This window comes from Myiozetetes cayanensis, unplaced genomic scaffold (assembly GCF_022539395.1).
Source record: "Myiozetetes cayanensis isolate MyiCay16 unplaced genomic scaffold, myiCay2020 scf1, whole genome shotgun sequence".
NCBI lineage: Eukaryota > Metazoa > Chordata > Aves > Passeriformes > Tyrannidae > Myiozetetes > Myiozetetes cayanensis.
The window spans coordinates 114101662-114127062 of record NW_026086604.1 but is presented as its reverse complement, the minus strand read 5'-3'; the positions used below and the strand labels follow the sequence as shown (position 1 = coordinate 114127062).

The 25401-nt window shown below is 38.5% G+C and overlaps 2 protein-coding genes across 5 annotated transcripts in view; one reads left to right on the top strand and one right to left on the bottom strand.

Annotated features, from left to right (window-relative positions):
- KAT2B (lysine acetyltransferase 2B) overlaps window positions 1-18114 on the top strand; it is a 38683-nt gene extending 20569 nt beyond the window's left edge. The window contains exons 7-18 of one of the 4 annotated variants that reach the window (XR_007628719.1): window positions 510-616; window positions 1416-1541; window positions 2938-3074; window positions 4469-4677; window positions 6624-6750; window positions 9044-9154; window positions 10786-10929; window positions 11606-11720; window positions 12467-12503; window positions 12852-12911; window positions 13009-13093; window positions 16138-16201. Coding sequence is in view for 3 of the 4 variants with exons in the window: in XM_050313195.1 (XP_050169152.1) it covers window positions 510-616; window positions 1416-1541; window positions 2938-3074; window positions 4469-4677; window positions 6624-6750; window positions 9044-9154; window positions 10786-10929; window positions 11606-11720; window positions 12467-12503; window positions 12848-12911; window positions 13009-13093; window positions 16138-16331 (1456 nt within the window). In the remaining variant the exon portion in view is untranslated. Of the gene's footprint in view, window positions 1-509; window positions 617-1415; window positions 1542-2937; window positions 3075-4468; window positions 4678-6623; window positions 6751-9043; window positions 9155-10785; window positions 10930-11605; window positions 11721-12466; window positions 12504-12847; window positions 12912-13008; window positions 13094-16137 lie in introns of all 4 variants that reach the window. The other 3 variants (XM_050313195.1, XM_050313203.1, XM_050313216.1) reach the window with 3 other exon arrangements.
- Window positions 18115-19694: 1580 nt separating this feature from the next.
- Window positions 19695-24992, bottom strand: SGO1 (shugoshin 1). Its single transcript, XM_050313683.1, has 9 exons — window positions 24968-24992; window positions 24457-24599; window positions 24178-24374; window positions 23736-23840; window positions 23231-23286; window positions 22930-23069; window positions 21186-22349; window positions 20508-20679; window positions 19695-20251 (listed from the first exon to the last, which is right to left on the bottom strand). Exons 2-9 carry the CDS (start codon window positions 24590-24592, stop codon window positions 20173-20175), a joined length of 2049 nt encoding a protein of 682 aa, XP_050169640.1. The 5' UTR covers window positions 24593-24599; window positions 24968-24992; the 3' UTR covers window positions 19695-20172.
- Window positions 24993-25401: the final 409 nt, after the last annotated feature.

Genomic DNA, 25401 nt, shown 5'->3' with positions numbered 1-25401 from the left:
CTGTTGTGCAAGCACAAACATGCAATTGAATGTTACAGTAGGACACTTAAAGGATTGAAAATATCTTCCTAAGAGCATTGTTAATAGCAAAACCTGGGATTTTATAAATCTGTAAGAGGCAGAAAGCAAGTGTATCTGCAAAACACTGGTTTATCCAAACATATTTTGTCGTCATTGTATAACATCAGTCAGCTTATAGCTTTCTTATTAGTGCAGTTTTATTCTGTAAAAGTAGTTTGTAACTGTTTCTTTCTGCATTTGCAAATTAGGTAAATATTGCTTACAATCAAAGATAAATTCTTGTAAGTGAAAGCACTCTACTGAATTAAAATACTTAATGTCTACTCTGGCTTGTGATTCTCTGTGTGTGTTCCTTTTTTAAAAGAATTGACCAATAGCATTTTCTTACTGACTCGGTAAATATTTTTAATTTAAAAGTGTTGCAACTTCTTATTTTGAGAAAAAACCTGTTTTGATTTATCTTATATTTCACCTGGTTTTGTGCCTAGGTTTCTATCTATGCTGGAAGAAGAAGTGTACAGCCAGAATTCTCCCATCTGGGATCAGGATTTCATGGTGTCTAGTTCCCGAACTGGCCAGCTAGGAATCCAGACAGGTAATTTGCATTTAGTGGTGGGTAACACAAATGAAATTCAGCTAATTTCAGATTAGTGTGTTGTGGTTTTTGTGGTTGGTTTTTGTGTGGTTTTTTTGTTTGGTTGGTGTTTTTTGTTTTGTTTTTTGTTTTGTTTGTTTGTTTGGTTTTTTGGGGTTTTTTTTATTATTATTATTATTTTTTAATTTAATTTTTGGTGGTAGTGTTTTTTTTGGAGGGGTGTTTTTTTGTTGTGTTTTTTTTGTGGAGGTTTTGTTTGTTTGTTGCTTTTGTTTTATTTTTTTTATTTTCTAATGTTAGAGAGAGAGAGAGATGTTAGTCAGTGACCTTTTAAAATAATAGTTTCATCCTCTTAACTGATGAAACAAGTCCCTTTATTGAGTGTGATTTGTCCAACCAGTCTTTGAACGCTGTTAAAGTGGACAGCTGAAGCTGAATGATGAGATTTTGCTTTTCAATAGACCCCTACAAAAAGCCTTTTCATGAAATTAAATGCCAGCAGGCTTGGCAGGTATGTGAAGGAAGTTTGTTTTCTTAGCTTCTGCTCAGCACTGCAAAATAATAAAGCCCGATGTTTGCAATCTCTGTTATCCAGCAGTCCCTCATTAGATAAAGTTAATTTAGAAAAACACGTTGAGATGAAGCTTTAACGTCTCTGCTTGTGGCATCACTCTGTTGCACAATGTTAGCTGTTACTTTTCAAGTGAAAGTGGGTCCAACTTCGTGATAATCCTTCAGTCAGCACCACAATGGGTTCCATGTCCTGAATTTTTTGTGTTTGTCTTTTATGTCATTGCAGTTATCAGTCCACCTCCTGTTGCAAGATCTGTTGCATACAGTGCAAGTCCTTCATCACTGGAGCAACCCAACAGTGGGAATATGAGTCCAGCTTGCAAAGTTTCTTCTGCCCTTGACCCAAACTTAGGTAATGGACAGGGAGACTTGCTTTTTTTGGCTTCTGTTGATATTATCAGTAGTTGCAGTGTATGGTAACCTTTGCCTTCACTCTGCAATAGCAAACCTGAGATGTTTTTGATGAAAGATGTGCACACACGTACTTTTTCTCCAGTATGGTAATGTTCAACTAGCAGAAAAGGCAACTGTATTTGGAAAAAAGAAATTTGTTTAAATTAAATTAAAGTGGGGAAAGATCTGCCGATTTTAGAGGTTTTTGAAAAAGACTTTACTTGGAGTACATCTATTATACTGGGAAAAGGTTTCATTTAAATAAGGGCAGAGTAGAAGGGACCATCACATTTGGTTTTTTTATTCTTTCAAGATACTTAAAGTGCCTACATTCGAGCAGTAAAGAAAAGCATAAACACAGCAGCATGGTTAAATTTAAAACCTGAATGAGGTCAGGTTAAAAAGAAAAAAAAAGGCTTGGAAGAAAAAAAGTTGGTGAATGCATAAATTCTCCTAATAAATCCTTTTTCAAACACCTCAGAATTAATGAGCCTGTCAAGAGAGTTTGTAGGTCAGAGAGATGATCCTAAGCTTATGTAAAGCGAGTCCTCAAGGAAGTGGAAAAACCTAAATTAATTCTCACCCTGTGCTCAGTCCAGAGGAACTTAAGGCATCTCCTAAACTGCAGCTTTCTTTAAAGCATTTCTCAAGTTTTCCCTCAGAAGTCGGAATGAGTAGCATAATGAGTGGGGTAATCCTAAGACTAGCAGCTGGCTCTCTCTGCTCTGTACCTCTGTTAGTGCTTCATGGACTTTTCTTTCATGAATTTAACTTTAGTTGCTTTTGCTATAGTACATATTTCTCTGCAGTTAATAATTAACATTACATATTTTGATTTGGAAACTTAATATGGATTTTTTAAGTCAAATATCTACAATGCATCAGAGTGTACATGCTGCTTGGTTTACAAAATGGCTGAAAGAATTATATAATGGATACTTAGTTCCCTTGAATCCTAAAATGGGGATTTCATGTTATGCCAAAATGTGCACTACAATTTGGGCGTTGAGCACTGGCCTTCCAAGACAGCAGCACAGAGGTTCCATGAAGAGGATTTTGAAGCAAAAAGAAAAAGCAAATAGTTTCACTGTGAATTTACAGAGGTATAGGAGAGGGAGAGGTGCTTTCATCCTGCTTCATGCTAATACTCCAGTGCAAAGCCAAAATTGAGCAGTGATAAATACTGTTCAGATTTTATTTATTTCTCTTTCTCCCTTTCTATGGGGATTAAAGTAAAAGAAACCAAATCCAAAACTTGTCATACAAAGTAAAAAATATAACAGAAGTGCTAGACTTCATAGTGCTAGTCTGTGACAGTTTGGTCATTACTAATTTGTCCTAGTTTTGTTTTATAGGGGAAAAGAGAAAAAATAATGAACCCTATTCTCTGGAGGATTCCAAAAGACCAAGGGTTGTAGGAGATATTCCTATTGAATTAATTAATGAAGTAATGTCAACAATTACAGATCCTGCAGCAATGCTTGGACCAGAGGTAAGAAATATATAGACTTGGTGTTGAAAACGGTCTGTTTGTAAATGGTTTGTTTTTGGTAAATGTTCCACGTGGATAGAGTATGATAATCTGCAAGTCCTGTCAAGAAAAACAGACTTTGAAAAACTATGATTAGGTGAACAAAAAATATTTGTGAAATACATCATTAACGTGAAGAATAGTTCTACAATTTTTTTATGGATTGTGTATGGCTAGCAAAGAGGCTTGGAAACTAATGATAGTAAAAAGGTAGACTCTAGGTTATCTTGCAAGGTATTTTTATTACAGAGTGGGTCCAGAATATGCTTTTGATTGTTAATAACACATATAGCTCATAAGACAAGGTTAAATGGGGTTCAAATATTGCAGCAGAATGAAAGATCCAAAGTAAAACCTCTAGTTAAAACCCCTAGTTAACTAGTGCAGAAACTGATCTAAACAGTTATTTGCTCTGTCTTCCCCAGTTGCTCTTTTCTCTGCTGGAACAGAAAAACAAACAGAATTACAGAATTGTGCCATGGTACAGAATTGCACACTTTTTTTTTCTTGGCTGGCTTTTCCTCCTTCTGTTCCCTCTGCCAGGCTATGTTTTGCCAGCAGCTCATTTGCCAAGGTTTAGCTAGAAACTGCTGAAGATTTGGAACCACCTACATTTCTTATTCAAACTATGCACCGTGACTGATGGCTCTGCATATTATAAATGCTGTGCCAGCCTGGCTGTTGAGGCTGACAGTGACTAGAAACCCAGCAGCCAAACTTTACTTTAAAAAGTAAACAGTATGTGCATGTAGAGATGTTTTGGCATTGTAAAATGATCTTGAAAAAAATAAGTAAAATAAATTTTCTGTATTAATTTAATCTATATTCAAATATATGGATGCAATTGCTAGATGTAACAACAAATTCTGTAGGAATTAAAATGTTCTTTTTAGGCTTTTACAGTAGTGGTAGAGATAGTGGAAAGCACTACTAAATGAAAATAATATGAGTTTTCCTGCAGCAACATTAAAATATGTGATTTGCAGTATGCGTAGGCAGATACAGTACTCTTGCCCAAGCTGGCTAAGTCTAAAGAAAATATGACTTAATGGCATAGGCTTTAACTGGATGAGTGCTATCCCTCAAGGGCTTTGGAAGTTGTTGAGTCCTAACCATTGCAGTTGTTACCTGACCTTTACCAGTATAAGTTCAAATAGGCCTTTATACACTGTAGTGTAGACTTACATCTGGCTTATTTGATGGTGGCACTTATGCAAAGGTGCATTCCAAAGGCAATCATTGGTAACTCTGTTGGAAAAAAAGAGTGGGTTTTATTTGTTTGTTCATTAAGGCTGTTCTGTCAGAGGATGTGAAATCTCAAAATTTTCATTTTGTTCCTCTTTTGCGCGGCACAGACCAACTTCCTCTCAGCACACTCAGCCCGGGACGAGGCGGCGAGGCTGGAGGAGCGCAGGGGGGTGATTGAATTCCATGTGGTCGGCAACTCCCTGAACCAGAAGCCCAACAAGAAGATCATGATGTGGCTGGTTGGTTTGCAGAATGTGTTCTCCCATCAGCTGCCTCGAATGCCGAAGGAGTACATCACGCGCTTGGTGTTTGATCCGTGAGTATCCTTGGAGAGGGGTTTGGTGGGTGAGGCACAGAGAGCCTGGTGCTCTTTGCAGGCAGGGGTGTAGGAAGGGGCCAGCAGAGGTGGCATGGAGGCAGCTCTGCTAGTGCTACACTTTTCAGTCTTTTCAAGAGCTCATAGCTTCTCATCAGCCTAGTTGGGTTGTACCCAAATACTATCTTGATGGCTATATTAATGGCAAATGGTTTCTTTCTCATGGGGCTGTAGTGGGTTGACCCTGGCTGGATGCCAGATGCCCACCAAATCTGCTCTATCACTCCCCTCCTTAGCTGGACAGGGCTACTCATTCTTCCACAGGGAGGACTCCTCACACTCCTTCTCTGCTCCAGCATGGGCTCCTTCCCATGACAGACAGTCCTCCATGAACTTTTCCAACACAGGTCCTTCCCAGAGGCTGCAGTTCTTCATGAACTGCTGTAGCAGTTTCACCTTCCATGGTGAAAACCACTGTCCCCCTGCAGGCCATAGAGCATGTGGAGCATGTGGATGTCCCAGAAGAAGGCTGGGACCCTGTGGGAAGCCCACACTGGAGCAGGTTCTAGGCAGGTCCTGTGGCCCTGTGGAGAGAGGTGCCCACACTAGAGCAGGTTTGCTAATGGGAACTCGTGACCCCTTGGAAAAGGACCCATGCTAGGATGGTTCATGAAGAACTGTAGCCTGGGGGGAGCCCACACCGGAGCAGGGCAAGAACTCCTCTCCCCAAGGAGGAAGCAGTTCATCAACACGTGATGAACTGACTGTAACCTGCACTCCCCATGCCCCTGTGCCACTGAGGGGATGGAGTTGGAGAATCGGGAAAGAGGAGGGGTGGGGGGAAGACTCTTTTAGAATTTGCTTTACTTCTCACGATCCTGCTCTGATTTTGATTGGTAATAAATTCAGCTTATTTCCTGAAGTCAAGTCTGCTTGGCCTGTGATGGTAATTGGTGAGTGATCTCTCCCTGCCCTGATCTCAACTCATGAGCCTTTCACTATATTTTCTCTCCTCTGTGCAGTTTAGGGGAGTGATAGAGAGGCTTTGACCTGTCATCCAGCCAGGGTCAAAACAAAAGCTGTTGCTACTACATTGCTGCTGTCATTCCACAAGTAAAAAGCACTAAAATAAGTACAGGAAGAAGAATAATATATAATATGTATAAACCTCCTTCAATCGTGCCACATGCATTCTTCAAACTAACTTTTTTGACAGGAGCTTGCTGTTGGCACTAGCTTTCCCCAAAAAAAATCTTCTGTAAATTTACTGTATTGTTTGTACAATTTATATGATGCTATGTCTTGAATAATCTAAAGAAAGATGCAGTGTAAATCTTTTCACACCTTGAAGATTACACTAAAATTCTTTATCCTTGACACAAGAGGTGAGACTGCACCTCATTACAACTTTCCTGGCAGTGCAACAGAAAAGGATATTTGTTCTTGTCTTGATTCTGCTGGCAGTGGGTGATTAGAAATTAGAAATGTCATCTCTTGCTTCATCAGCTGCATTTGAAACTGATAGCTTAGGTATACAGAATGCATGCAAGGAAACAGGAATCTCCTAGAAAGGACTCGCTGTCCTGTAACTCCATTAATTTCTAATTTACTCAGGGTAAAATCATCCTGAGAACTGCACAGTGGCATAACTGTCATCAGTGGATTCAATAAAAGCAAAACAACTTTTATATATTGGATATTACCCTATTATCTCAGAGTACTTGGCAAGGCCGGGACCTTGCTGCATGATGACGACCTTTATGGTAAATTCAAAGCATGATGTTAAAATAACAACTCTTCTGTAGATACAGGCGGCTAACTTGAGGCATATGCAATTGCATTAGCATCGTGAAAAGAAGTGAATCAAATTTCCAAGAAGAGGTAGGTAATGGCACTTTATGTACTATGTACTTGAGTTAAAGTGATTGTTGTTTTTGTCTGCTCAGGAAACACAAAACTCTTGCATTAATAAAAGATGGTCGTGTTATCGGTGGTATCTGCTTCCGGATGTTCCCTTCCCAAGGATTTACGGAGATTGTTTTCTGTGCTGTGACTTCCAATGAGCAAGTCAAGGTAAAAATAATTCCCTATTTGAGTTTATTAAATGCATTCCCTACTGCATGTGTTCCTCATTTGTTAGTCATGTTGAATATACTGTTGAGTTCCCAGAGAGAACAAAAACTAAACAAATGTGCAGATTTAGAATCATCATCATAATAGTAGGAGTAGCTGTAATTAATTAATTAAATAACAGCTTTCTCAACACAGCAGTAGGTTGTCGGTTGTCTCCCATTCTTGGACTGTTCACTCCTCTGTCTCCAGTAGTTGTGTCTCTGTGTAGTGTAACACCTCATGGTTTACTGAAATAGGTATTGCTTGTATGTGACATTGTCATGTTCAATCACTTTGTGATATTAAATGACTTCAATCAAAATGAGATGTATTATAAAAAAAAAAAAGGTATAGTTTTGCATCTCAAAATAAGCACAGGGTCCCTTCTATGCACACTTTTTTGAGTTAATTTTACAAAATGTTCTCAGAATGTTGACAATTAGCATCTCTGTTGGAAAAATACAGAGCACTGTGAATACATGTTCCTATGGAGATTCCTCCAGCTTTTTGAGTGACTACAGGTCGATCAATCAACTATGACCATTTGGTTCAGTATTTTGCCTTTAGATGGTGCTGTAGCTTCATGATTTTCAGTAGAAGCAGTGAAAGCTGAGATGTGAGTTCAGAGTTTGTAGAAGTTAACATGCAGAAATTGTACACCCTGATGTGAAAGAGTAACACAGTGGGATTGAAAGCCTGTGACAACTGTTAGTATTCGGGTTATATTTGGTTTTGTTCCACTCTGGTGTTAAAGAGGAGCATTCCCCTACACTTAGCAGTGGCCTGTCATAAAGTATCCGAAGTGTTTTAGCAAATGCAAACCTTAATAATATATGCTTAAGTTATGTTTAAGCATATATTATATGCTGCCAAAGGTATGTTGTGATTTTCTGGGAATAATCTTTCAAAATAAAAGAGCAGGTAATTCTGACCCACTTGACTGCCCCCAAGGTTGCATAATGCACAATTTATTCTTTTCCCTCTGGGTGCCTCACTGTATCAATTGACTGTTTCTGAAAATGTGCCTTCCCAACTTTCTGTCTGAGTAAGGTGACCTCTGTCAGCAGGTAACTGAGAAAAAAAAAAATGGTCAAACATGGGTGACCTGCCTAGTCTTGGGAAAATTAAATTCCTATTTTAATTCAATTTGAGGCTGGCGCAAGAAATATAGGAACTGTTTTCCCATATAAGTTGAATTGTTTTCATGATAGTTTGATCCTATGTTGCAAAATTATTTTAAATTTTACTGTACATGGCTTCGTTTCCTTTTAGGATTGTTTTATCAGGCTATTACCATGTTTGGGCATACTAAATTGTAAATTAAATCAGAAGTTTGTATTTTCTGATTTGTTTTTCTGGCTTATGTACATAAATAAAAATTTCCCCAGTTTCCAAGAGCAGAATACCACAATCCATGTATATTTCTTTAAGCATCCAGTTAGTCTCCATGATAATAAAATTGGAACCTATTCAGGAACAAAACACTATTATGGGCTTTCCTGTCTATTTTATGTTTCTTCATTTTACAACAGAAGGGGAAGGCTATAGCTTGCTAAGTAATGTGAATAAATGGAACCTTTTGTTTACTTTGGGGTTGAATGAAAATGGAAATCATGCTTGTGTGCAGTCAGAAGGCATACCTATTTATTTGATTGTAGACTCAATAATTTTCTTCTGCTTATTATGGTAATTGTTTCACTGTTCCCTTTTATGCCTTATGATAAGTTTGTATTATAAATCCTTTCAGGCAGAGGTTGTTTCTGCTACAGATGGAATAATTTCACTATTGCTGTTGCTTTGCAGTTTTGAAGTGATATGGCTAAGAAAGAATGCCCTATTGTTACAGTATATGTAGTTTTGTTATTGGTGAAATATGTGACTATTAATAGTTGATATTAAATTTAAAAGAGAAAAAAAAAGGGTGGGCACCTTGAATTACAGTTTCCAGGAAAATGTACTTCTTTACCCCTCAAAAGAGTCTAGGTTTTGGTCTCCTTTAGATTAAAAGTGAATCAGACACCAGAAACAGGTATTTTTTGTTCCATGCTGGGTCACAAAGATACACTTACAAGGCTGAAAAACAGTTTGCTCTTGAGAATGCCTCACCAAGTTAGTTATGAGAAAATCTTTAAAACAGGATCTAGAGGAAAGACTGCATTTTACAAAATGGTCTGTAATAACTCTCACTCCACAGTTTCTAATATGTGCAGTCCCCAAAGGCTCTGTAATGTTTTTGCTCATATGTTTCACACAGGGTTATGGGACTCACCTAATGAACCATCTGAAGGAGTACCACATCAAACACAACATTCTCAATTTTCTCACGTATGCAGATGAATATGCTATTGGCTACTTCAAAAAACAAGTAAGTCAATGTAAGCAATTACTTGGTGCAAGAGTTTTAATATCTGCCAGTGATGTACTAAACAACTCAACATGGCAAAGTAGTTGGATAAAATGTATAGTGCAATTTTAAGGTTGGTTGTGGGTTTTTTTTAATCTATAAAATGTGCTCTGTGTAGTATTATTGGCTTCTAACGCATTTTAGTTTGATAGAATTGTCTGAATACAGGTATATGGTATAGCCTGTACTTCCTCAAATCTAAAAAGTAGTCAAATATTGTTTGGCTGCTTCTTCATTCATTCAATTCCTTCACTGATTCTATAAGAAATATAAAGAAAGACTAGATATACCTGGGGGAGAATAGAACTTTCCTGACCTACACTCACAGTTCCTACTGATTTGAAGCATGAATTTCAAGTTCAGGAAAGATTTCAATGTCTTATCTGTCAAATAGCTTTGATGAACAGGTGTCAACTATCTGGTCAGATGATAGAGAAGAAATGGTGTCAGATTATTCTCAGAGGTGTACAGCATTTAGGACTAAAGGCAACAGACATGAGTTGGATAGTGGGAAATTGCAACTAGATAGAAGGAAAATGTTTTTGGTTTGGTTTTTTTCTTCTTTTCCTAAGGGTGGTGAAATACCGAAAAACGTTGCCCAGGGAGATGGTAGAATCTCTTGTTCTCTACAGTCTTCAAGACTGGTCAGGGCCTTGAGCAATCGGATGTGGTGAGACTCACTCTGAGTGGGGAGGAGGCTACATGGCCTCCCTAAATTCCCTCTAACCTCAACTGTTCCATGATTCTGTGTATAAAACTGATACAATTTACTCTTCACACATTCAAAATAAATAAAAAGTTGGGCTCGTGATACACCTATTGGATCTGTGCAGACAGACCCTTCTCATGTCTGCAATATCCCTTCCCCAGTTTGGAAGTGCTCAGCCTCCATCTAAGTCTGAAGTCTCTGATGGTAGATTGTGAGGCAGAAGTCCTATTTGGGTTTCTGCTTATTACTGAGGTTTCATAGGTACCACTGTAACATAAAAATAAAATGCAGCCCAAATGAGAGTCCTCCAGTGCTTTTTATTGTCTTGGTTAATTCTTTTGTGGGTTTGTTTTTCAATTAACTTTTGAACTGTCACTTTTTTTTTTTCTCAATTAATTTTTGAACTTTTTTTTTAACTTTGGAACTTTAAATAGGATTTGTTAACTTATTTTTTCACTTGAAATATACTATTTGAAGTAAAAAAAAAATAAAATGTTCCAGCTGAAAAATTGCTATCATGTCATCAACTTCAACAGCAACTTTCCTTGACCTATGGCTACAGGATTGGCATTCTTTAATATTAAATAGCAAATTTTTAGAAAAATCTAAGAAATTTGTCCACAGAAAAAATATTTTCTGTGATCTATTTACCTCTCCTGTCTCCATTCTTAACAATTCTTGTATCTTGTATCTTAGCAATTCACGTGCCTCCTGTAAGAAAGTATTTGCAACACTGAACCATGCCCTGTAACTCACTCCACTGTCTTGTTTATATATGAATGTCATGATGAATTTGTTTCTAAATCCTCGTAGCATTTCAGTTAAAACAAATGCAAAAGGCAAATGGCATTATGACAATGTAAGTTTTTTTGTTCTTTGTCAGGGTTTCTCCAAAGATATTAAAGTACCAAAAGCAAAATATGTTGGCTACATCAAGGATTATGAGGGTGCCACATTAATGGGATGTGAATTAAATCCAAGGATCCCTTACACAGAATTTTCTGTCATCATCAAAAAGCAAAAAGAGGTAAAGGCCGAAATGAAATGCTTAACATTATCATCTATTCAGATATGTAGAAACAATTCAGTCAGTGCCAGGTTAGCTCTCTTCTCTGCTTTGGTGCTTAAAACATTTGAATGTATACTTTTATTAGTTAGAATAATCCTTTCATTCAAGTCCCAGTGCCATAATTTTGCAGTTGAAGCATTAAATTCTACCTTATTGACTTAATGATAACAAAAGTGTTAAAGTACTGATATTTTGAGGAGTAATTCACAGCTAAATTTTGTCGAAGTTGATAACTAAGCAAAATCTCGTGAGACTGGTTTATTTTATGGCTTTGTCAATTCTCCCCCTGCCCATAACAGTAGGGTTCATTAGAGTGACATTTGCATGGAGTGTTTGTACTGCAAATTTATAAGAAGGGTCTAAGTTGAATTTAGCAATTAGTTGGAAAGTATTTTGATATTATACTGGAATCTGGCCATGGTGCTGTAGTATACATGTTGTATACATGTATTTCTCTTAACATTTCTAAGTTCTATTGAAGGCCTAGTTTTATCTTTTCCTCTAGAGAGTAAATACTATGTGTGAGGGAGTGAAGGTCCTTAAAAACAAAAATATGTTCATCTCTATTATTTCCAAAGAAAACAGTCTGTCAAACCATGGTGGTCTGAATGTTTTCTCTGCTGCTTTATTACAGATCATTAAAAAGCTTATTGAAAGGAAACAAGCTCAAATTCGAAAAGTTTATCCTGGCCTTTCTTGCTTCAAAGATGGAGTACGGCAGATTCCTATAGAAAGCATTCCTGGAATTAGTATGTATCAACCTCTTTTAATGTAGAACAGAAGCAGAACAGCCGAAGAAATGGCTAGGACTAGAAATACTAATGTAGTTACATATTTCTTTTTGGTTAGAGTTCAATTGTTTTGGTTTGCTAATTTAATTTCTGTGAAGATTGTTGTGTTTCCATTTCAATTGCTGTCTTGAGATTTCCCCAAGGTATCCCAGGCTGATCCTCTTTTATGTACATGTGTGCAATTTTATTTACATGTGATCCCTCTTTGATTTGCATCAGTGTAGGCAGCAGTTTCCCTTTGGCACCATTGTTAATGCACTGCACTTCTGAACAATGATGATTTCTGTGCTAGGCGTAAACTTTCAGGACAAAATAGAATTAAAAAAATTAAGTATCTTTTGTGAGATTTTTTTTCAGCTGTGCTTTTCTTCAATTTATTTTCTGTCCCTAGGGAATCAAATTGGATAGCTTTGTCATTATTATTCTTTACAGGGGTTGTGGTAAAATATGTATTGAATTATTGAAAAAAATGTGTGTTTCATATAGAAATATTTTAGAATCTTTTCAGCAATCTGGAAGAAGAGCATGTAGGAAATTGAATGGGGCTGTAGGCTGTGTTATTTATGAGGAGTAGCTTTTATTAAAACAAACCCGTTTTACTGCAGCAGTGCTGAAATGGCTTTTCTTTCTAGAGTTGCAATAACTCAGTTAATATTATGACCTACTGTAGTTCCCATGTAATATCTCATGTTGTTGGTGTACAGGAGAGACTGGCTGGAAACCAAGTGGAAAAGAAAGAGGGTAAGTGCTGCACAAAGTGAAATGATGAAGCAGTTGGGATATTCCTTTCAGGAAACTCTATAAACAATGTAATGTGATATTTCCTTACATCCATTGGAAAACAGATAAATAATCTGCAAGGGATGGGTTCTTAAATGGTTTTGTTTGGGTTTTTTGTGGGCAGGTGCAGTTTGGGTGGTGGTGTTCTCTTTTGAGGGTTTGTGTTTGTCTCTTTGCTTGTTTTACATTTTATTTCTTCTGTAAAATGCTTGAAACTTCGGAGTTGCTTTTAGGTAAGATGCAAATTGTAGGAATGAAGAAAAGGGATTCAAGCTAATCTTTTTGTATTCATGTTTTCCTTCAAGTAAGGAGTCCAAGGATCCAGATCAACTTTACAGCACATTAAAAACCATCCTACAGCAGGTGAAGGTGAGTGCAAGTTCTATTTTGCCTTTTGTAAAGATTTTTAAATTATTTCCAATATAGAGTTTCCATATTAGATACCTTACTCTTTTCTTTACCAAAGAGCCATCAAAGCGCTTGGCCCTTCATGGAACCTGTGAAGAGAACAGAAGCTCCTGGATATTATGAAGTTATAAGGTTTCCCATGGGTAATGCCATTAACATTTTTTAAGTATAGAGTTTAACAATCATTATAGCTGGAGACATAGCAGATAAATTTTAACCTGATTGTTTTGTGGTGGAAGATATATGTTACTTGCAGCTGAATACGTTGCAGCTCTGAAGTGCCAAGAGCATGATGCTGTAATTTGAATTGATGACTGCTCCGTGACCTTTGTGAAACATCTACAGTGTATACATCTGAAATCTTAGCATGCCCTAGAGAGCTCTAACAAGCTCTTAAATGGTGCAGTCAGCTAGAAACTTTCAGGACTGAGCTGGTATTGGGTGAGTTGTAGGAATATGTTCTTGTGTGTGGTAACTGGTCTTTGCAGATCCTACTGATCTGTTAATTAATCTCTCGAGGCAAACTTTTCAGGAACACGTGAGCATTTGCATTGCTTTGAAATACAGACTTAAGCTTTGTAAATCACATAGGAAAAAAACCTTTTCAAACGGATCAGCGTTTTCTAATTAAGTCAACAGTTTGCTCCAATTTAAGTTTAGGAAAATGCTTCATGTAAGCTGATTTTAAGCTAACTTTTATCTTTGTGTTTTAGATCTGCCACAGTTGTCTGAGGTGGTTTATTTATTTATTTTTATGTATAAGTCATACATCTGTTGGCTATGTAGGATTACTTGCAAAGGGAGGTACAGAATTACTAATAATGTTTTTCTTTTGACTGCTTTCCTTATGACCCAGCTTCTTATTGCTGGTTTCAATGGTAATTCAGTGATGCTCTAAACAGGTGCTTGTTTTGATTTGTACTGAAGCAGTTTTAAAAATTGTTCCTACTAGTCCTTCCTTATTTATGCAATACTTGCCTCTATCTTTCTGATTACAGTTTCTGAACCTTTTAATATTGTTAGAGAATGAAATACACGTTCATGGCAGGCTACTAGCAATCCATTTCTCAGAGAATGGAACTATTTGTTTATATTGCTTTGCATAGGCTCCAAGCCCATATATATATATCAGTTTAGTTTAGTGATTATTTTTTATGTTCAACTTATTTCCAAATGGCAAATGGACATATACTTTATAAACCAGTAGCTGGCTTCCTGTGTTCCTGACACAAATGTATTTTATAGCGGTGAATGTTGACTCCCTCCTGTGGCAGTGCTCCTCATCTGCTTTCCTGAGCAGAGGCTGGGTCGAGGTGGCTGTTTAGTCTGAACAGTGGTTACAAAGAACTTACAGCCTGAGCTGGCACACCTAAAGTAGGAATGTTGTCTGTGCTTTCCTTGTTTGGGTATATTACACTGGGGGGGAAGGTGGGAAGCAGCTCTCCCTTGAGAGGACTAAGATGAGGTCTTTGGTTTAGTTTTGCTTTGTTTTTTCAGCTAAAGAACCCAATGTCTTGATTCATGATCAACTTCAGATTTCTTTCTGCTCTCCCTGCCAGCATGCTGATACTGTAAAAAGTTGCTCAGACAAGATATAACAGTTGCCTTTATGTTTGCGTACAGACTAAATTGTACAGTATTTGAGAGGTATGGCTGTAGAGTTTTTGTCTACCTCCTAAGGTCAGTTCTCATGTATAAATTCTTTTTTACCCCTGTTTTAAGTGCTCTTCGGGTGCTCTTTCAAGCAATACTTTGGGGTTTTCTTTCTTTTCATCTGCCATACAAAAGTTGTATGGCTGAGTGACAGATGAAACCAAACTTTCATTGTAGTTAGAAGAGAACATCTTACTTAAATCACCAGCTAGGCAACGTTTGCTTTAGGGTGAGCTGAACAGTCTTCTCAGCTGGGTAGTGTAATTAGACTCTGGATATCCAATTTAGGTGTAGGCACCTGAATTTCAGACTTAATGGGAGCTGAATGAGCCTTTACTTTTGCAAAATATTGTGTAAAACTATTGAATGGCAAGTTGTGTATCATTGGAAAAGGTATTTGAGAGCATCCATCAAACTTTTCTTAAATAATCCCATCTTGTCAATTTGATGGGTTTTCCTCTCCTTTAACAAATTCAAATTTCCCTTAAAAACAATCCAAAAACTACCACCGAAGCCCCCCAAAATATACCAAAAAAAACACCAATATTTTTAAATCCAATGATAAAAAGTTTGATTCCTTTGCATTGGAAGTCTTTGGTCTCTGCTGTCCTTGCAATACTTGTTGACCCATTTCAGCTGCTTCTGTTACAGTTTCACAAAGGTGCTGCTGAAGCCTGGCTCAAGCATTGCTAAATAAAATAGTTGTTAGAGAACCTGAGGTGAGAAAAGCCAAGGCATCCAGCACACCTCCCACTACTTCTATTCCTGTACTCACTCCTAGAACACTTGTAATGTAGACAGAATTTTTAAATGCCTGATGAGAATGCCTGGTAAAGCAACTGTATGGAGAACACTGAGATGATTTACATATTTTATGGATGACTGATTTTCGTATAAAGGAGAACACTTAAACAATGTTCTGTAAGTAAATGTTTTGCATGATGCTCTGAAAACAGAAGAGATTGGTTCTCACATGACTCATGAAAAGAATACATAACTATAAACTCTTAAGAGGTAAAAATATATGTAGAGTGTAGAACAAACAATCTTTTTTTTTCAAAGCTGCAAGTACTGCTTGTACTATAAACCAATGTCTCTGCTGTGATTGCACAGCAGCGAGGACTTTAGGTTAACATATGTGTTTTGTGATGTTGTAATTCTTTGCCTATGTTCCTGAGGCCTCCTCCAGCAGAGCTGCCAACAGTTTGCCTCACAGAGCAGTTAGAAGAGCATCAGGGACACCTAATACCCATGGAAAACTCAGAGCTCTGAGAACAGAAAAAAAAATGCTTTAATGTTTTAAAGAAGAAAAAATAAAGTCTACATAAATTCATCCTTACAGTGAAATATTGCTTAGTTCCAGTGGCTCAGCTGCTTTTGAAACTAAAAAATGGACCATGCCTTAGATGAAGGCAATTTCCATTCCAAATCCTAGCTTTGCCAGTTCATGTAAAATGGCAAATCAGTCTAAAGGGATATTGCATACAAAAAGTATTTGAATCAAACACTGTTAATCTGTTTTTGTTCTGTACAGATCTCAAAACAATGAGTGAGCGACTCAAGAACAGGTACTACGTGTCTAAGAAATTATTCATGGCAGACTTGCAGCGAGTCTTTACAAACTGCAGAGAGTACAACCCCCCCGAGAGTGAATACTACAAATGTGCCAATATACTGGAGAAATTCTTCTACACAAAAATTAAAGAAGCTGGATTAATTGACAAATGACACTGTCTTTTTTACAACCAAATAGTGTGCCTACGTTATGGGCAGGGGAAGCCGTTCTATATATGAGTTGTGGGACTTTCAAGAAACTTCTGTTTAATACTTAGCACTTTTAAAAACCCTTTTAGTTTTGAAAACATGTATTATACTGAAGTTACAGAAATTATTTTATTAAAATGCTTTATAATGTATTTAATTACGGAAAATTTCTTTTGTGTGCCGATTACCGTGTGTTCCTAATACGTTTATCAGCTACAGCCTCAGAAACCCCACAAACATGGGGGAAGTTGCACATGTTTGGGAAGATGAAGAAAATTCCCAGACAACAGATGTTATAGCTTACCTAATGCAGTACCTATTTGATATAGTTTTATTATTTTTTTCCAGTAAAAAAGAAAATTGTAAGGGAAAACAACAGTTGGGGGGGGTCTGAAACACTTGTTTCTTTGTAGAATCTTTTTATAAGATATTATTTTTTAAAAGAAACAGCTGGTTGAAAAGCTGTGAGAGAACAGTCAGTTCTGAGAAAAGACTGCCTGTAACCTTTGATAGATGCAAGTTTTTCTATTAGTTTTCAGTTTTGATAAATATTTTACCTGCAAATTGTAATCTCATAACCACTCTTTTAAAAACAACCCAATCTGGCTAGATGTCTAATGTCATAGTGACCTGGCTTATGCAGGACATAAGTACCCAAAATAACTTTAAAGACTACTTCTCATCTACTAGACAATTTCAGTTGGTTTAGTAGAGTTAAGGTTTTGATGCACTTCGTTATCCACCCTACTTACTACTCTTCACTCTTAAATTCTTTAGATTATTCAGCAGAGATAAGACTATTGTACACAAAAGAAGTCAACATAGGACAGCTTTGAGCTTAGATACTTGGCTCCATGATAAACTGGATTTTCTACCAAGCTTTATTGTAAATGCTTATTAACTGTACTTATTTAGACCCAGGAACATACTAGCATTTTACAACTCATGTTAGTATATCTTCAAATAGAGTACACATATATATATATGTATATATATATGTATTTTGCTGCTTACACTACGTTTAAGGGGTACACCTAACTCCTTAATGGAGATCAGTACAGGTCAAAAACCTGTCCCTTACATTTTCTAATTGGAGTTTGTAACTGTAAATTAGAATTGCTTTTGTGAAAAACAGATTTAACTTCCATTCTTGATGTTTTATATTTACAGATGTTACACTGGTAAAATTCAATAGTTAAAAGACTGAAAAATCCTGTGCTGTGTCAAAGAGTCTATTCCTGCAAAAAGCCTGTGCAGTGTTAGATCACAAGTCAATTCAGCAAGTAGTTGTCAGGAACTACCTGGTAGTAGTAAATGTGGTACCCAAGGTATTCAAAATGTTAACGCTGGACTTGCCATTCTGTTTTGTATGACATTAGTCTGACCTACATTGAGCTCTATAATGAAGGTACAGTGAGTACTTTTTTTTTTAATAGCCAGAACAGGACACTATAAACCTGTTTTGTAGATTGGGCCTACAGATGCACCTGTTAAGCTTGTTATCCTGTGAATTTTTTTTATTTTCAGAGTAGATTTTCTTATTGTCTCTCAATCAGATTGTCTCTTCTATATTGAAACATGTGTTTTCTAATTTAAGAATTAATATTTTCTTAGATACTGTGCAATAAAGTTATGGTAGAATATGTGGTTTTGCAAATGCTTTAACAGCTGCTGAACTTTACATTTGTCAAATTAATATATTGTACTGGTACAAAATAGTTTTAAATTATATATGTACAAAACCCTACTTATTTTGGTCTCTTTTTTTCATTAACGAGTACTTGTGGTACAAATGTACACAGTGAAGCAATTTCACAAGGGAGCAATTTCACAATGGATCTGTAAGAGTGCTGTCAGGATAAATGGAGCTGTGACCAGGCCAAGAACCATTCCCAGCTCCATGTTGTTATTCCCATCTCCTCAACACTTCCAACACTTCCTTGACTTAGCTGTTCCAAAGTTTTGATTTTTTTTCACCTCAGACCATGCTTATACCATTTGCTTATAACTGCCTATGAGAGCCCTTTACTCAGAAGACACAATATATGTAGCTTAAGCTTTTACTGTCACCATGATGTTACTGGGATGGTCACTAACTTTGCATGCCATAAATAAACCTTGCACCTGTCTGATAACTGACAGGTTATTAGAGAATAGGAAGAGGTTTTTTAGTTTCCCATCCACTCAAACTTTGGTCCTGTGTCACATGATGTAAAAGTGCACTGTTCAGAGGGTGGTCAAAAGAGACTCATCTGTTTTCCTGAACACTTCTAGAGAAAGCAGTTGAGATTAGGTAATCTGGACTGATTCCTTCCCCACAGTTTCATCCCTTCAACTCTTCAAACTCACTCAGTCCAATTTAAAAAACAAACAAACAAAACCAACCCAGATCCACTACACCTGCCTCAGTCTGCTCTACAGTCATGCTGGTTTTCTACTGTCCCTGGTAAAGAGCTGTTACAGATTTGTTTGCAGAAAGAGCACCTGAAGTTCAATCATTCTATTTAAGTTCCTCTAGTATTAGAATTCCAGACAGAAGATGGTAGGGCCCAGGGCAAGAACTTTAGGATACAAAGGTAAAGTTTCAGTACCAACATCCAAAGGCTATGTTCTGAACAACTGTTTTCAAACACTCAGTAGCTGCAGCTAGTATTACTACTGTTGAGAGAAGCATGTAAGAAGTTACAAGTAAAACAGTAATTAACACTATTGATTTTTATTACAGAAAGGGAGAGATCTTGGTTTAGGTGGGACAGGTGAGACAGACACTTGCAAGGTAAATGAAGAGCCTGTATTTCTGTCCTTTCCCATTATTTATTTAGAATGTAGCTTTCATTAGGGAATTCATGTATCAGTTAAGTGTTAAATGTTTCTCAAGTAGATGAAGAGCAGTTTGTGTGCTGGACAGTTGATAACAGTGTGCTCACATGCAACCTGTTGTGGCACCAAATAGCACCAGCTCGTATGGGGTGGCTCTTCTTCTGCAAAAGGCACTTGGCAAAGCAGGGACAAAATTATTACAAATTATTAAATTATTATGATAGTCCCAGAACAGCTGAGACTAATAGTTTGCTTTACATTCCACCAAAGCAGAGCCCTCTTCACCAACCTTCATGGAGAAATTTGCTTTGTTTCTGTCTGGTTGATTCTAGCTTGCGCTCAGAGCAGGACCCAACCAAGCCTAAATTGCTGCTTTTGAAAGCTGCAGCTACAGAATCAAACTACAGCTGACAATGTCTCCAACGCCCATTGCTGACATTACTGCCCTTGGAGCACATACGGAAACTGCAAAAGAAAACACCAACCCCCTGTGAGCTGCTTCCAAACACTAAGACGTTTATTATGAGATTGAATATGAAACTACAACCACTACATAGACAACATCTGTACAAAAACTGTTATTAAAAAGACTCCCTGCCCAAAACATCTCAAGTGCCTAAAGTTCAACCTTACTGACTACAGGTCATAAAATGACATTCAGCGTCTTATCCATCAGATTTTTCATATACTCCCAGATCCAGTCAAAAGGAGCTTGAATGTAATAATTTCAGTTATACAAGTAATCAATCCGCATCATTAAAAACAAGTCACCATATCAAACTGATACCCCCTTAATCTGATACCCTTAATATTAGATACACAAATATTCACATACTTAAATGAGGTATTGCGCAACAGCAATTTGGATTTAAGATTTCTTTTCTTCATGGCATGAGCATGGTTTTGCTGAAAATCTCAATGACAGGTAACCAATTTCTCAGAGAAATTGTCTTTTTTCAGAGATTCATTCTTAGGAGAACATCATTTAGCATCTTTTCTTCATCTTGAAAACTGGAGATGTCAGGAACTTTGTATCTGTAAATGGATCGCCTCTCCTGAGCTTCCTGCTTAGGACATAGGAAAAAAACGAAAAAAACACAAAGGCAAAAGCTGAGTTCTGTTCCCTACATCACTTAAAGCAATAACTTTTAGCTAGTACATTCCCTTCCACATGAACTAGGCTGTATTATTAAGTCCAGATCTCTTTGAATATGCTCTTTTGTTAAGGACTTGTTTTCAAGATTTAAATAAGCCTCTCAAATCCTCCAGTGGATGCAATATTATGAACTTTATTTTAAACTGGAAAGTAAAGACACCTACCCTGCAATACTTGGTTCTTTATAGCTCACGATAGTAGTACAGCTTCGCTTGCATTTTGGAGACCGTGGCCCTTCCCCTTCTGGGACAGGTGCTGGATCCCCAGTGCTGGGGAGCAATGCAGTGGTATTGGTAACATCACAGAGATGCCCACGAGGTGGCTCAGAAGGCTGCCCTGTGAAGAGATTAGGCACACTCCAGATCATTCAGGCAAGTCAGCTTAAAAGAAAATGTCAGTGAACGTACAAGATGTGAGCTAACTCTCAGCTGTAACTATCATCTCCGTTTTTGCACTTTAAAATCCCTAAGCGGATATAATATTCAGGATTTTAATTTAGAAAAATAGCTAACACTGAGCAGGGCCTGGCAAAGTGTCATGTGTTATTCCACTTCTCTCTCAATTTATATCTTGCTTACTTTTTTTTCCAGCTTTAATGTATCAATAAGATAGTTATAGCGCAATATTAATTTACTGGCCAATTTTCTTAAAAACATACTTTAATTCTAATATCTGCCAAGTGAAAATAAAAGGCAGACAGAAGACCAAATCTCACCATTGTTGTAACATTATTCTGATTTTTGTTATTGAATAAACACCCTAAAATATAAAAGCCTTAACCCCTTAAACAATGTTATCTTCCAGGGAAACAGAGCCAATTCCAGAACACTTGCTGCACTTACCAATAGACTTGTCACTTGATTTGTTGTTTTCAGTCTCTTCTTCATGACAGAGTTTCTGCTCACGCTGTGCCCAACATCTTTTAGACCTTGGCCTTGGACGGATTGGCGATGTAGCATCATCGTCTACTGAACTTAGCGTTTTCTTCGATTTACTCTTGTAAGGCTCATAGAGACTGTCATCTAAATCATCTTCAGTATCGCTCAACTCGATGGAATCAGTTTTCTCTGAGCCTTGTGTGTCATCCACAGCAGTATCTTTGTCATTCACCTTGTTTTGTCGAAAAGGTGTAACGTGGACACTCTCTTCCAAATGGAAGTCATAAGCATCACTGATGCCGCCCAAGAAATTCAGCTTTTTTTTGGAAGCCTCTTTATCCCGTTTTCCTGGTCCTTTTTTGGAAGTATTTTTAGGCTGTTTCAATACTCCCTTCTGGCACTTCTTTTTCCTTCCTTGAGAGTTTTCTCTGCTTTTACACTCAGGTTGTTTAAAAACAAAATTATGTTTTAAGTTGAACTGTGCAGTTTCAGACTTTCTCGGTCTCAACACCTGTTCTGAATCTACCTTGCCTTCATTCAAGTGAGAAATAGCTGCATTTACATTTTCTGTAGCACACTCCTGTAGACTTTCAGCATTTACATTTTCTGTAGCACACTCCTGTAGACTTTCAGCATTTGCATTTTCTGTAGCACACTCCTGTAGACTTTCGGCATTTGCATTTTCTGTAGCACACTCCTGTAGACTTTCAGCATTTGCATTTTCTGTAGCACACTCCTGTAGACTTTCGGCATTTGCATTTTCTGTAGCACACTCCTGTAGACTTTCGGCATTTGCATTTTCTGTAGCACACTCCTGTAGACTTTCGGCATTTGCATTTTCTGTAGCACACTCCTGTAGACTTTCAGCATTTGCATTTTCTGTAGCACACTCCTCTAGACTTTCCTCAAGCCTAATTTCTTTCTCTTCAGAAAGTTCTTCTATTGAATCAGGTGCTTCTGAGTGGTCCAAGACACCAGTGCAAACTACATTGAGGTTTTTCATCTTTGAAAAGCAACGCCTGGTGGACACATTTTTTGGTAACACTTTACCAAGTCCAGCCTTTTCACCTGAAGAAATGTTTTCCAGTTCTGACTCCATGTTGTCCAGATGAATATCAAAAGTCCGTCCTTATAATCAAAGAGAAAATATCACATTAAAACTAAACAGTAACACCATGTTAAGGTTTTGTGCAAGAAATTTCAAAACTGTCAAAAATTCAGACTATTCTTTGGGTTTTCTCCAAAGATTTGTATAGACTAGGATTTGGAAATCAAGTTTTATATAGCTGCCACGCAGAAAGAAATTAGGTATGCAACATTAGTATTTTCCTCTAAACTGTTCCTTTTGAAAAGGTTATCTACAGATCATTTTTTCCCCAAGTATTTTGCTTTTTTAACAAGTTTTTATTGATTTCATAAATGCTAATGCATATCTAAAAGTGATTTTATTTGGTTGAACTGTTTGGTAGTTAATGAAACTGGACTGCAGATATAGAGAAGAGAAAAGAGTTTCAAATTCCTCTCGATTTTGCTGAGCATCTTCATTCAAACATTTTACCAGTTGCCAGCAATAATATCTCCCCCTTATGACAGTAAGTAGAAAGTTACCTGTCAGTTCCTTCAAAAACAGCACGTTTTTTTCCTAATTACTCACATGTTTTTTTCCTAATTCAGAACAGAGCAGTGTTTGATACTTTGATTTAGTTACCTTTGTTTGGAATTATTTTTGTTAAGGAAATGTCATTGTCAGATTCCACACACATCTTTGACCAAGAATTTCTATCACTGCAGTCTTCTGTCCTACTCGGAAGTACAGGATCACCTCCATGAGCACGCTGCAGAGGCCCTCTAGAGAAAATACCAAATGCAGTATTTACTGAACAGCAATATACTTTATGACAAGGAGCAATATAATTACATTGGGTTTCTTCCCTTTTTCCAGTCAGAAAATTAAACTTACTGTAACAGAGTTTTCAAACATAAACATAGCATTGATAAAAGATACTTACCTTGAACCTGTGATGCTGCAACTGTTTCCAGGACCTGAAGAAAGCACTCTTTGATTCTGTCAACAAAATAAATCTTACTGTGACTAAATAACTAAAACAAGCTTGCACCATTTACAGGTTTTAGACAACAACCAAGTTACCCTAGGAAGGACCAAAGAGGCCCTTGGATCTTTCTTTTTCTGGCTGGTTAACACCAAGTGGTGTGGGATCTCACCTACTGAGCTTCTGCACGTCAGCACACACGTCACCAGCCCAATCCTACAGAGAGTGGACACGAAACCCCAGAAAATCAGGGTGCCCCAACCACCTCCTAGCAGAGCCTCAGTCCCACAGACAGTGTAATGACACACCCCCAAAGTATGCACCCTGTGGCATACTGGGAACTGTAGGACTAGTCCTTCCTCTAAACTAAGGCTTGAATCTCAAAACTGTGTGCATCTACGGTGGAAGGAGTGAGTGGAATAATTAACAGAAGTACTGCACCTCAAGAGGAAAAGGTACTTACTATGTCTATGGAACACAAATTCTTTGCTGGGCCCAGGAGATCAGCTGAGTCCAGTAAATTCTGCAAGACTTTGGAAATTATCTCATTCAAGGCTGACAGTCGATTCTAGTGGACAAAAGAAGGACAGTAAGTGTTACTGTCATACTCTAGTATCAACTACAAACTTCTTATTGGCATTACAAGGTAACTAAAAGAAGAATCCTTTTGTCAGGTGCCTTCACATGTGATAAAAAACCCCGTAACTTTCACATAAGATAGATTTTAAGTAAATAAGAAAGAGTAGCAAAAAAAGAAAAAACCAAAGTTAATTACCAGGTGTCATGGTGTCCAAACCAGCACACCTTTAAAAAAAACTTAAAAAAAACTTGTTGCATATACTGAGTCATATATCTGTCAGTGGACTGGTTCAGATTCTGATGCTTAACTTCACCAACTCAAATACCTCCACAAGTCCTTGTTCTTGCTGGAACCTATGAATTCTCTGCAAGTCAACCATCTGAGCCCTCAAATTGTGATAATCTTTCCTTAACTGAAGAATGGTAGCTTCGGCTTCCCTCAGTTTGAGCTTTTCTTCTTGCAAAGACAGAGCTAGATCTCTGTTGTTTGCTTGAATGATCTTCATTTTGGAGGAGCTGTTGGCTGCAACAGAATAGTGAGCTTTTTAACTGGTTTTAAAAGAAAACAAATAAATTACAAATATTAAGATATTTAAGCATCTTACTTGCTCGTTTGGCCTTTACGGTGGAGAACTGGGTAGTTTTACCCAGCTTTGCCCATTTCTGATTTCTTTTCTCATTCATACGGTGTTTTATGTCTCTCAGGCTGTCTTTGAAGGACTTCCTCGAGTATTCTGTCATCTTCTACCTTTAAAAACAGAAAGGGTGAAGAACCCATGAAGCTGGGGTGGCACGCAACGCAGAAAGGGACGGGACGGAAACACACGAGTAAAGCTTGCGGCAGTTTTAAGCGGAGGTACACACATGTACACACTCACACACAGCAGAGACACGCAGCTAGGGAGAGACCCGCAGCTGGGCCCACTTTCACCGCGATTTCTGCAGGGCGGCCGCTGCACTGTCCGAACTGCAAAACGCTCTGTGCCCGCGAACAGGGCCGCGCCCAGGGCTTTTAAACACCGGCATCGCGAGGAACCCCGAGCCACGGGCGTTTCTCCCAGCCACCCGCTCCCCTTAACCCCGCGGGCAGAGCGCCCCGACACCCCCGAGCCGTACCTGCTCGGGGAGGCGGGGGTCGCTCCGCGCACCGACCGCCCGAGCCCACGGTCGGCGGCGGCAGGGCGCGCACAAGGCCCCGCAGCCGCGCCCCGCTCTCGGTGTCCCCGCACCGCTCGGCCCGGCCCGGCTCGGCCCGGCTCGGCTCGGCCCGGCTCGGCTCGGCTCGGCCCGGCTCGGCTCGGCCCGGCTCGGCTCGGCTCGGCTCGGCTCGGCCCGGCTCGGCTCGGCCCGGTTCGGCCCGGCTCGGTCCCGCAGGCCGGGAAGGGGGGGTGGGTTCGGTCCGGGGGGCCCCGCAGCGGCGCCACCAACCGCGCGCGCCGTTCAAACGCCGCCGCCGCCGCCTCCCATTGGCGCGTCCCCAGCCTGGCGTCACAGCGCGCGCGCCGTGCCTGGCCCCGCCCCGCCCGTTCCCAGCGGCGCCTGAGGAGGCG